Source organism: Leptonychotes weddellii, chromosome 13, assembly GCF_054177405.1.
Source record: "Leptonychotes weddellii isolate Sample4059 chromosome 13, ASM5417740v2, whole genome shotgun sequence".
Lineage (NCBI taxonomy): Eukaryota > Metazoa > Chordata > Mammalia > Carnivora > Phocidae > Leptonychotes > Leptonychotes weddellii.
The window spans coordinates 57055791-57068142 of record NC_138381.1 but is presented as its reverse complement, the minus strand read 5'-3'; the positions used below and the strand labels follow the sequence as shown (position 1 = coordinate 57068142).

General features: G+C 61.9%; 1 protein-coding gene across 10 annotated transcripts in view; it reads left to right on the top strand.

Annotated features, from left to right (window-relative positions):
• Positions 1-12352, top strand: part of ARVCF (ARVCF delta catenin family member) — a 51590-nt gene that overhangs the window by 29763 nt on the left and 9475 nt on the right. For 7 of the 10 annotated variants that reach the window (XM_081801642.1, XM_081801646.1, XM_081801643.1 and 4 more), the window contains exons 3-6: positions 357-584; positions 9566-9724; positions 9910-10433; positions 11452-11951. In XM_081801642.1, the coding sequence (XP_081657768.1) occupies positions 375-584; positions 9566-9724; positions 9910-10433; positions 11452-11951 (1393 nt within the window). In that variant the 5' untranslated portion in view covers positions 357-374. Of the gene's footprint in view, positions 1-356; positions 585-4204; positions 4349-9565; positions 9725-9909; positions 10434-11451; positions 11952-12352 lie in introns of those variants that run through there. The other 3 variants (XM_031019654.2, XM_006748646.3, XM_081801647.1) reach the window with 2 other exon arrangements.

Here is a 12352-nt window from a genome sequence, read left to right as displayed (position 1 = left end):
GTGGGCAGCAGAGGGCCTGGGATCTGAGAGGTCGTCACGCCAGCTCTTCCTACCCTTCCCTTCCCAGAGGGCTCTGGGACGCCCAGTCAGTGGTTCTGCTGAACCTGGCAGGAAGCAGGGGCTCCCAGCTCAGAGCCCCCACACTCCACAGGGAGGGAGCCGGCTGCTTCCAGCCAGCCTCGGATTAATGGCTTTTAATTTAGAATTTAATCAATGCGGCTTCTCTCTGGAGAGCTGGATGCTCTGGTCTGGGAATGAGTTGTATGATCTGTGAGTGGGGTGGGCATGGGGCCTATGATGGCCTCTCCAGGCCTCTGTCTTGGCCCCACCCTGACCTTGCTCTGCTTTGCCTGCAGCCTGCTGGCATCCTGGTCATGGAGGACTGCAACGTGCACTCGGCTGCCAGCATTCTGGCCTCGGTGAAAGAGCAGGAGGCCCGCTTTGAGCGACTGACGCGAGCCCTGGAGCAGGAGCGGCGCCATGTTGCCCTGCAGCTGGAGCGTGCCCAGCAGCCTGGCATGGGCAGTGGTGGTGTGGGCAGTGGGCAGCCCTTGCCAATGGCCTGGCAACAGCTGGTCCTGCAGGTAACACCCCAGTGACTCCAAATGGGTGAAAATGGCCAAGTAGGGAAACAATCAAGGGGCCTTGGACTACAAGCCAGTATTGAATGACTTATTGCAAGATATCCTGAGGCCTCTGAGGAGGGGAGGAGAATGGGATCCCAAGGGGGCTGGAAGTTTCACTTCGGTGTGCAGGACGCCATGTGATGAATGGGCAGGACACAGCCCAACCCTCAGAATGGCACCCTCCACTCAAGTGAGTCCTCAGAGCCCAGGTAGCTGGGCAAAGTCTATTCTGGGCAGCTCTGCAGTCACCCTGGTGACACTGAGGGTTTTACCCGCCCTGGAGTCTCCTTGCTGTGGTTTCCTCCTTCGTCGTATGCATCAGTGAGTCAGCTCTAGAGGAAGGCTTGAGCAAGGCCCCGGGCTCTGCCTACGTCTCAGAGGGTGACCCGGAGCCTCCATTTCTCCACCAGCCAATGCCCTTAAACTGGGCTCAGGCCCCTGCTCAGCCCCAAGAGGCGTGAAGCCCTGTCTCCTCTGTGGCCAGGCCCTAAGGCCTCTAAAGTCAGGAGTAAATGGCCTGGACCCCTCCCTCCAGGCACTGTACCCCAGTGCCTGACTTATGGATGGGGCACAAGAGCACTTGGTTTATGGGATGGTAGGGGCAGAACAAGAAAACGTGGGAGGCCTGGAGTTTGGTGTGATTTTTCAGATCACAGTACTGACTGAGGCACAAGGCAGGGCAGAGCTGTCCCAGGAGCCAGGAGAAGGAGGGCCCTGGGTGGGACTCCACCCCACAGACCTCTCACTGTTGCACCTCCTCACTACCAGACCCAGAGGCCTAGGGGGCCACGGCCTACTGAGTCCCCAGGGTTCCTCACAGAGTGACCCTAGAGGGCCCTCCCAGTGGTGTTCTGTTTCTCTGACTCAGCTCCCTCACCATTGCCCTCCTAAACCTGGCAGCCAGAGCTCCTCCCAGTATGTCCCCCAGCACATGCTCTTGTCACTGGGCCCCCACTCCAGGGAACCAGACATACTGTTGGCAGCTTGGGGCCGCCTGCACCTCTGTGGCTGGAGAGAGAGGGAGCAGGTCTCGGGTGAGACTGACCCAGTTGGGCTAACTTTGCCTAGCCAGGGCATGTGGGGCCCAGAAGCAGCAGTCCATGTCAGGTTGGGGAACTTGGCGAGTGACCTTTACCCCCAGAGCCTTGGTGGTCTCATCTGCCAGTGGGCAATCCACACGCACAACCCAGTATGGTGTATAGTCTCCAGAGGGCCCAGACCCACCAGCAGCCCCTACCATTGGGAAGCTGTCTTTCCAAGCCTTTGGTGCTGAGGTGGGCCAAGGAGCCAGTCCACAGGAGGCCAGGACTGAGGCAGGGTGGGTCTAGGTGCAAGAGCCACCCCCACCACCCCTTGGATCTCAGGCACCCCAGAGGGTGAGGCCTGCACCCCCCAGATGTGGTGGGGAGTGGAACAGCTCAGCTGGGCCACATGGGGGCAGTGGCAGTCAGTGACCTCAAGGCCATCCTTCAGGCGCCAGGCCCTCTTTCTAGCCCTCCCAGGCTGGAAAGGGCTTTAGCCTCCAGCCCAGAGGGCCTTGCTGAGGGTCAGTGACCCCACAGAAAGATGTTCCCATAGCCTGGAGCTGCCCTGGCCTCCTGGGGGCTGTGGACTAAAGACCTCAGGCTATGACCTCTCCCCGCCCACTGTCCTCCTGGCCTGCCCTTGATTTTTCTGTCTCTTGGGAGGAGATGGTTTTCTCAGGGTGAGATCGGAGAGAACATGTGTTCTCAGGGCTGTGGCTGGACTGGCAGGGCTAATGGGACATTGGGGGGAGGCGGGGCCACATCCGCTGGCTAGGCCTGGCAGCCCTGATGCCAAAACTGCTTCCCAGATTTGTCTCAGCAGGAGATGCCTAGTGACCTACCTGCTGAGCCCCAGGGCTGCCTGGAGCTGATCCTCAAGGTCAGAGCTGGGGTCTATGAAGCTCAGGGCCAGTGGCAAGGCAGGTCGCTGGGACTAAGGGGTTGAGAGGCCAGGGGCTACGGCTGTGCTCCCCAGGCTGCACCACTGTCCTGGCCACCTGCCTTTAATCCTCCAGCAGGAAGAGCTCCCCGCTGGAGACACCTGGCTGGAGCAGGGCCAGCCCTCAAGCAGTGGGTGTGTGTTTGTGCATGTGGTCGGGGGGATGCCTTTAGGGACCTGGCCAGCCCCGGGTTAGGCCAAGGTGGGTATGTGGCTGGGGCACTAGCAGCTGGTGAAATTTGGGAGAAGGCAGAAGCAGCTGAAATGTAAGTTCCTTCAGGGCAGTGGTCCAGTCCTCCTACTGCTGCTTCTATTCCAGGTGGCTCCCTGTGGGACTGCCATGGATGGAAGGTACAGGGGGCCAGTGGTCAGGGCAACTCACCCCTGTGCAGGTGGGGAGACAGAGGCTCAGAGGGACATGCAGTGGACACCCAGAGTGCTTGAGCATGCTGGCTGCATAGCCTATGTACATGGCATGTCCAGGAAGAAGGGTAGCCCCTGGGGATGGCTGGATTTTCTGAGCGGGGTCTGGGGCAAAGCAGGAGGGGCGCAGGAAGCCCAGGCCTTGCCCTTCTGTCTTGCCAGACCCATGGAACCTCCTTGCACCGGCCCTTGCCCTTATTCATCTCAGAGCCTAGTTTCCTTATTCGGGATACACGAGCCATTGGCTTGCCTTTGTGGGGTATGACCCAAGAGGGCCCCAGCCCAGCCCAGCCCTTCTGGGTCTGCGTTTCCATCCAGCACAGCCAGACTCTCCAGGGTGTGGCTGTACCTTCATGTCATGCCTGGTTTGGAGAAGTCCTGATTAACCAGGCACTGTGATACCACTCCCCTCACCCCCCAACCACTTCCCAGTGGATCAAAAGCATGGAGGAGAAAGAGTCTGAGGCCCTCTTGGCCTCGGGAGCTTTCACCCAGGGTCACCCAACTGCTGAGCACCCCCGCACACACCATTTGATCTGCTCTGACACCCCTAAGAGGGTAGGGGAAACCCTGGGCCTCTGTGTCTTGATGGGGAGAACCCAAGACAAAGTGGATCAGTGCCAGGTCCATTTGGCAGGCCCCGACTGAGCTCTGTGAAGGCACTTACTTGGGGGGCTGTGCTGGGGTTTGGGCAAGGGCCTGGGGCCAGATCAGGGACATCTGAGAGACTTTGTCATGCTGACATCGCTATAACTACTGTCTGATCAGTCCTCATTTTACAGCAGGGGGAAACATTGGGGTCAGGATAGCAGCCTGTGCCAAAGAGGATGGCCGCACTGGCCCCAGCTCTGCCAGAACTCAGTTTCCCTAACTACAGGGGGAGGGGCCTGTGAGTTCTTTTACTGGAGGCAGAATGAGGCCCGGGAAGCAGGACTCGGCCAAAGTCACTAGGCGGGAAAATGTCACCCCCGCAGGGGAAGTGGAGGGACGGGGAGGCCAGGCCAGGCCGGCCGCCCGGGAGTTAAGGGGCGACCCCAGCCCCGCTCTGGCAGCGGCAGCAGCGCCCCGCGCGGGGCGGGGGCGGGACCTCGCCCCGCCCCACCGGCCCCCGCCCCGCCCCGCCTGGGCGCGGCCCCGCTCCATTGGCTGCTCGCCGTGACCGCCGCCAGATCCGCCCCCGCGGGGAGCGAGTCCGCCGAGCCCGAGCCCGAGCGGCCGAGGCGCCGGAGCCGAGCCCGGTTCAGCTGCCGCCGCCGCCGCCGCCGCCGCCGTCCTTACCGGCCCGCGCCCCCACCACCCACGAGCCCGGCCCGATGCCGGCCGAACTCAGACAGGTTGGAGGGAACTTGGTCTTATGCGTGGGGGCACCGTCCCGGGGGCCCGGCGGCGGAGGGCGGGGCGCCGGCCTTCCCGGGAGGACCCGCTTTTGTTCCGCGGAGCCGCCGGCCGGAGAAGGCTATTGTCTGCGCTTTGGGCCAGCGCGTTCGGCCCCGGGGCGGGCGGGGCGGCGGAGTGAGCGCGCCGCCCGGGGGGGTGTGCAAGGCGCGGGGCGGGGCCGCGGGGTTTCTGGGGACCGGGCGCCGGGCCCCGGGCGGTGCGACTCGGCGCGGGGAAGCGAGGCCGGGATCGGGGTGGGTGCACCCCAGGGCAGCGCCCAGGACAGGTGCCTGGGGTCGGGGTGGTTGGTGAGGTCCTTCCTGAGCAGCCCCTCTGTGCGGGAGGGATGCGGAGTCCGGAGAGGGCAGCCGGGCTAGGCCTCCAGCTCCCTGGGGGGCTCGGTGGGCCTCCCCTCCCCTCCGCACTCTTAGCGCGGGCTCCGACTCTGGGGACCTGCGAGGAGCTTCCGGAGCTTTAATGGAAGCCCTGTCTGCCGCGGCAGCGCACGTGAGGGGAGGGGTGGAGGAGGACCCTGCCCACGTGCGGAGGCAGGAGCGGGGGTCTCCGAGGAAAACCCGGGGAGTCAGCCTCCCAGTGCTGGGAGGGAGCGGGAGGGAGGCATGTGGGCAGCCAGCACCTCCTGCTTACAGGGTTTGCGGTCCAGTAACAGGCAGGGAAACTGAGGCCAACTGGAGGAGCAACTGCCCCAGGCCCCTTGTCATTGGGGGCCGGGTCACACCTGCCTCTCCCTGGCAGCTGGGTTTCTGCCTGCTGTATGGTATGGCCCCTAGGGTCAGGCCACTGACCATCCCAGAGATGAAGGGTCAGCTGGGGGGAGTTGGGGCTGCTGTGTAGCTGATAAATGCGGGCTGGGCTTGGAGAAACTGGGGTGGGTGACAGCCAGCCCTGCTATCCCCCACAACCTTGCTTCCCCAGTCTGTGGGCACCCACTGCCCCTTGGTCTCTTGGCCACTCAGTGTGGACTGCAGGCCCTGGCAGGCGGCTTCTGCTCTGGAGGGGTGAGCTCCCCATCTGCCTGGGCTGGGCAGAGCCTCTGGGCATCAAGAGAGGGCATCTGTGGTGGCCAAGGGCTTGCTCTGTGGAGAGAGATGCCAGCCTGGATTGTCTTGGACTCTTATCAGGGATGGCTGTGCTCGGTGGAGGGGATAGGGGAACACATTCATTCCTTCACTCCTCCCTCCCTCCCTCCCTCCCTCCCTCCCTCCATTCATTCAGTGCTAGCTGTCTTGTGCCGTCTTCGGGCCAGGACTGGGAATTGTGGGAGCCAGGTGTGGGATCCTACCTTAACCCATTCCCTGTGTGTACGGTGGGACCATGGGCAGGGTGGGGCACCTGTCTCGAGGCTTGCTCTTCACGATATGTACCATGGGTGCTCATCTGTGAAGTGCGGTTGGTGACATAGATCCATGCCTCTGGGACTCCAGTCCAGCCCCCCTCCCCCATTAAGACTTGGCTTGTTTCCCCGTTCCCTCTCTCTGCCATTCCCACATGTACCTCAGAGGTGGTTGTGGGCTTTTGCCCCGGTGGCGGCCCCTCTGTACGTTGGCCCACATCTTGTATTCTACTCCCCACGTCCCTTAGATCTGGCCATGAAGGTGGGACTGGCACTATCCTGCTTGTCCTTTGGCCTTGATATCCTGGGTGCTTTCTGTTTCCATATGAGGAAGCCAAGCCCTGGGTGTGTGACAGGGCCTAGGGGACCCTCTTGAGAGCAGTGGTGGCTGGCTGTGTTTACCTTTCTGAGGACTGGCCACTCTGGCCCCGGGGGCTTGGAGTCTTGGGCCAGGCCCCTTCCACAAGTTCAAGGGAGCTCTTGGGAAACCCCAGGTCTGGACAGCAGCCCCACTCTGGGCCAGGCCTGTAGACCATGACCAGGTGGACCATGGATGGGAGCGCCGGGGGACAGTTTGGGCCCTGGAGGTAGGCTATGGGAGGCAGGTCAGTGGTCCCAGGAAGAGGGGCAAGAATGAAGCTAGGGCTGGGGATGGGTGACAAGATACAGTTGACAGGATTTGGCAAGATTTGGGATGTGAAGGGCTGGGGGTTTTGTGTCCAGGCTGGTGCTCATGTCTGGAGTGCCGGGGGGACCTGAGTTGTAGGGCCAGGGGTCTCTGGGTGTGCTGCCCTGGATAGGTGGACATGTGGCCCTAGAGCAGGGTCTCAAGGTCAGATGAGGATGTAGGCACCCCGGTCAGCTGCCTCTGTTGAGTGCCAACTATGTGCTGGTCATCAGGCTTTGGTTCCCCACTCTGCTGCCAGCTCTGAGAGCCCCCGGAGTGGGTGGTTGAGTGGGTGTCCAGGCAGTCTGGACACAGGAGTGGGAGACAGGAGGAGGTGACGGGGATGTGTCAGCATGTGCAAGTCCCTCTGGGGGCAGTGCGCACTGTGTCTGGGGGCTGTTAGGACAACATGCAGATTGACGCGCTTGGGCCTGGGGGCCAGGCTGGGTGCTTACACGCACATACACACACACATCTGTGCACATGTCCCTGTTGGAAGCACCAGGTACACGCACGCATGTCCAGGTCCTCATCTGCATGTGTGCCCAGGCGTGTGTAACGGGGGCCAGGCCTTCCTGTGATCATCGGCTGACTCCCGCTCCTGCCTGCCCGCCAGCCTGGGTGAAGTCATCGCCTGTTTTTAGCTCTCTGAGGTCATTTGCCAGTGGGGGCTCTTGGGGCCTCAGGATCCCACTACTAGGCTGCCTGGGCTGGGCGTTAGTGGGCGATGCTGCAGGGTTGCCAGGCCTTGTGGGGTGGGGGGTTCCTGGCTCTTCTGCAGCCCCATCCCTTTGTTTCCTCTACTGCACTGTGTCAGACCCTCATCACAGGCTAGAGTGAGAATAAACTGAGTCAGAGTAGCATTGAGGTCTGAGGTATGCTTACTACTCCTTCTCCCTCCTCACACCCACCCCCTAACCAGGGAGTTGGAGGCTCTTCTCTGTGAGTGTTCATGTATGCAGATCTACTCAGGGGCCGTGTCCTCCTGGCCAGGCTCTGGTCCCCTCTTGTCGGTCTTGCTCCTCGTGCCTCCCCTCCACTTGCAGCCACCAGGGTGTGGCCCTAGGCCCCTCTATGCCTGGCCCCCCAGGGCCCAGCCGAGAGAACTCAGCACCTGACACACATTTGCTCCCATAGTTGCCAAATACAGTTGGGGTCGCCGAGGTGCCGGCAGTGACAGGCTTTCCCTGAGTCTTCTGCTCCGGAACCATCCCAGCTCCCAGCACTCTCAGAGAAGGGTCCAGGCCACCGTGCCTGGCAGCCCAGCTGCATGTCCCCATTCAGGGTCTCAGTTTACACCTCTTTCTCAGGGAACATCGTTCTTCCTTCCTGGCCAGGTCCCCACCAGGCATTCCACCTACAACCCCAAACTGAGTGGCAGCCAAGGCTGTGGCCCACAAGGGGTGAGGTATCGCTAAAAGGCCTTGCAGAACTGTCTTCCCTGTGGATGCCTGAAATTCCCTGTCAATGGTTTGTGAAGTCCTGGTTAAGCCTCTTCCTTCTGTCAGGCCTCAGTTTCCCTTTTTATAAAATCACATATTGTTGTCCTCTGCTTCTGGGGGCAGAGGCTGCATTCTGTGACTTCCTTCCTGTGTCACCAGAGCCCAGGGGATACACCTGTCCTAACATGGAGCAGGCCCCTCTCTGGACCCCTGAAGAGTTTGCGGGGGCCTAGAATATCAGCACTATGTGCAATTGGGGGCTTAAGCATTTTGTCAGGATAGGACCCTGACCTGAGGAGACTTCACACCCTGAGGACCTCAGGAGGCAGGCCGTTGGGCAGCTCTGGGCACCTAGGCTTGCATGCCTCCCAGGCTCAGGGCCAGGAGCAGAGTAGGGCTCTGGGGGCAGGCAGATAGGGGTGTGGCCTTCCTTGGGCCTCAGCTCCGTTTCTGTGTAGGGCCTCAGAGGCCTGGGGCCCACACAGGGGACCCATTCCTCAAGGCACAGCATCTGGGCCACAGAGCAGGGCCTGTCCTCCTGCTGACCTGGCCCCGCTGCCCAGGAATGTGCTCCTGCTCGCTTGCCCGCTGCAGCTTGGGTTTCAGCCCCTACCCATCCTGCCAGATGCTAATCCTAGGATATTGGTGTGGTGCGGGGACCCATGCGGTCAGAGGCCCAGGGGTGGATGGACTTTGTCTCTTGGACCCCTTTGCTAGTCAGCAGAGTCAGTTCAGCTCTGCTATGGACTGGCCTGTCCTCTTTGAGCCTCCGTTTCCCCACTGGCAAGTCTGCCCATAGGCTTATGGGCCTTAAAAGGGCTTCTGTCCAGAGCTATCTTGCCTGGAATTCCACCATGGTTATCCCCTGCAGGGATGAAGGCAAGGGGAGCTGCAGGTTGGGGAGACCTGGGGGGAGGTATATGGGGAGGGGACACCAGGGTTCCTGTCAAGGACTAACTGGGCACACCTGGCCTGAATTCACTATCTCTGGGCTCTGATAAAACACCCAGCATCTCACTGGGGAGCACCAAACACTGGCCCAAATGAGGTAGGGCCAGGCTGTGCCCACTCAATACCCTAGGAGTGTCCAGGCCGGAAGGAGCAAGGGTATTTTGGGCATTCTGAGAACTGAGTATTTCTGTCCTGCGAGGGCGTCTAGCTGGCCTTGGGAACAGTGGGGGCCTGGGTATGGCCCTGGGGAGTCTGTGAGCAGTGCTGAAACTGCTCCCCCAAGGCCTCTGCACTCAAGGTTTCTTGGGTGGGGCAGGGAGGAGGCCCAGGACATGGGAGGGCCCAGCCAGGGGTAGTGACCCATGTCAAGAGTTCGACCTGCAGGTGCCACCAATCTCCTTGGGCCACCAGGAGCCTGTAGCAACCAGGCCTTGCAGCTCAGATGGGGCTGCCCAAGACTGCACCACTGGGGTCAGGGGCTTTATCTGCCAGCTCAGTCCCAGGAGGCGCCAAGATTGGGGGAGGTCAACCCCCAGAGGTCCCCATGGGATAGGGCAACAGGGCCAGTAAGCCCCATGGCATTCAGAGGCAGGAGCGGGCTGCTGTCTTCACCAGCTGGGGCTTGCAGGCCCTGGGGTCCATGGGCTCCAGGGGTGGGAAGAAGGCTCTCCTGGCCTTGGGGCCAGCACGAGCATCTACACTCCAGGGCCAGACAAGCTATGGGTCCTCCCACTGACACCCATTCCCCCCGCTTGCCCAGGAGCAGAGCCCGGGCAGCCAGGCCTCACTGGCCACAATGCCAGAGGCGCCCGAGGTGCTGGAGGAGACAGTGACAGTAGAGGAGGACCCTGGCACGCCCACCTCCCACGTGTCCATTGTCACATCAGAAGACGGCACTACCCGGCGCACTGAGACCAAGGTATGGCCAGGCTCCGGCAGTGGGCAAGTAGGCTGTGTAGCCACGGTTGTTCCACGTACAGAGTGGCCTCCCAGGGGCCACCTGTTGGTCGGGTGCAAGACCGAGGACACCCTGGCCCTACTGGGCCAGTGTCCGGGCCTCTCAGGCTGCCTAGCCCGCCCACTGGCCACCCACTTCCCCACCAGGTCACGAAGACGGTCAAGACGGTGACCACGAGAACAGTGCGCCAGGTGCCCGTAGGCCCAGATGGCCTCCCCCTGCTGGACGGCGGCCCCCCACTAGGCCCCTTCACAGACGGCCCTCTGGACCGGCACTTCCTGTTGCGCGGGGGTGGTCCGGCAGCCACGCTTTCCCGCGCCTACCTCAGCAGCGGGGGCAGCTTTACCGACGGCCCTGAGCCCCGTGATGTCCCCAGCTACGGCAGTCTCTCCCGTGGGCTGGGTGTGCGGCCCGCACGTGGCCCCCTTGGCCCAGGCCCTGTCGATGGCTGCTTCACACTGCCTGGCCGACGTGAGGCCTTCCCTGCAGGCCCTGAGCCTGTGCCACCAGCCGGTCGCTCCCAGCCCGAGCGCTTCCAGGCAGAGCCATACGGCTTAGAGGATGACACCCGCAGCCTGGCTGCCGATGACGAGGGTGGCCCGGAGCTGGAGCCTGACTATGGCACTGCCACAAGGAGGAGGCCTGAGTGTGGACGTGGCCTTCGTACCAGGTGAGCACCCTGAGCCTGGCCGCTGCCTCCGGGAAGTCTGCCTTCCACTCCCCCACAGGAAGTCTAGCTGCTGGGGCTAAGTTAGTTATGCACGTTAGTTTGAATTGGCCTCAATTCAAGGACAGCAACAAGGGAAGCTTCTGGGATGGTGGAAGTCACACTGGGCACCCTCCCTGTGGGTCTGGGGCATTAGGGAAGTTGGTGACAGTGCCCAACACCTGCTACCCCTGCTCCAGCCAGCCGGCCATGAAGATAGGAGCACAAGAGGCTCAGAGCGTTTCCTCTGAGTTTGAGGCTCCAGCCTTTCTCCAGGCCTCAATTGCCCCTGTGTACAGAAGCAACCAGAAACTAGGTTATCTAGCTCTTCCCAGCATAGACTCTGCCTCTGTCACCTTTGCCCTCAAGTTTTTCTATCTGTAGAGTGAGAACATGATCACAGCCTTGGTATGGATTATGCTGTGTGACCGCAGGCAAGACATCTGACCCCTCCTAGCCTCAATCCCTGCCCTAGGAAGTAGGTTTGATGGTGACAACCCACAAGGACATCTTGTACTCCGGGGGACCGGTGGCCTGAATGCCCCTCATACGGTCCCACCAGGATGGCTGTGTGCAGGGAGGGTCACCTCCTGCCCCCACATCCTGGCAGATCCCACATGGCCGAGATGGGCCTCATGGGAGGGCAGGACCTCAGTCACAGACAGATGTTTCATAGAAACGCATTTAGCTCAGAATTGGGGAATGCTGCATGGTGATGGGAGTGAGTGAGCTCCCGTCTTAGGGAGATCCAAGCCCTGATAACCATTGGCTGTTGTTAGGCCATGTCACTGGCTGTGAGTCAGTTGTTGCTGGCCTGGGGTGTGACTCTCAGCAGGTACTTGGGGTCCAGTACCAATGCTGTAGGCCTGTCCCCACCCTTCAAGGGTTCGTGGTCCCCTGGAGAAAATAACGGTGGGGTAGCTCCCGAGCAGGCATCTTCGGGCAGTGCTGAGATGTTTCTGCGCCCTGCCTGTCTGCACAGGGCCTACGAGGATGTGGCAGATGATGGCGGTGAGCTGATGGAGGAGCGGCCCCCGTTTCCGGCTGCGACAGCACCTCTGGCCCAGCCAGAACGGGGCAGCCTAGGCAGCCTGGACCGAGTGGTACGACGGTCGCCCTCAGTCGACAGCGCCCGTAAGGAGCCGCGTTGGCGGGACCCCGAGCTGCCGGAGGTCCTGGCCATGCTGCGACACCCCGTGGACCCTGTGAAAGCCAACGCGGCCGCCTACCTGCAACACCTGTGCTTTGAGAACGAGGGCGTCAAGCGCCGCGTGCGGCAGCTGCGGGGCCTGCCTCTGCTCGTGGCTCTGCTGGACCACCCGAGGGCGGAGGTGCGGCGGCGGGCCTGCGGGGCGCTGCGTAACCTCTCCTACGGCCGAGACACGGACAACAAGGCTGCCATCCGGGACTGTGGCGGTGTGCCTGCCCTCGTGCGCCTGCTGCGGGCTGCCCGGGACAATGAGGTCCGAGAGCTCGTCACAGGTGAGTGACACCTGGCTTCCCCTCGTCCGTCAGGGAGAGGAGAGTGAGGCTGGGCCAGGGAAAGACTCCCCCCACCCCCCGCTGCCACCACCATCTGCCCGTTTAGTTAGGAGGTCCAGTTGCCGGGGGTAGGCATTAGGCTTAGACTGAGAGGTCCCCAGTCTCTCTACCTCTGGACTTTGCTGCCTCTCAGGCAGGCCCCCTCTCCACCTGCCCGCATGTCCCCATACTCCTCCAGGTCCAGCCTCCTGGTCCCACCCTCCAATGGGGCCCGGTGCTGGGGGATTGTGCCTTATGGGCCCCAATTGGCCAGGTAGGGTCATGTGACCACCTTTAGGTGGCGCCAGTGAGGCAGTAGTGCCACCCCCGACCGTGGCTAAGGAGGGATGGGGAAGAGAAGG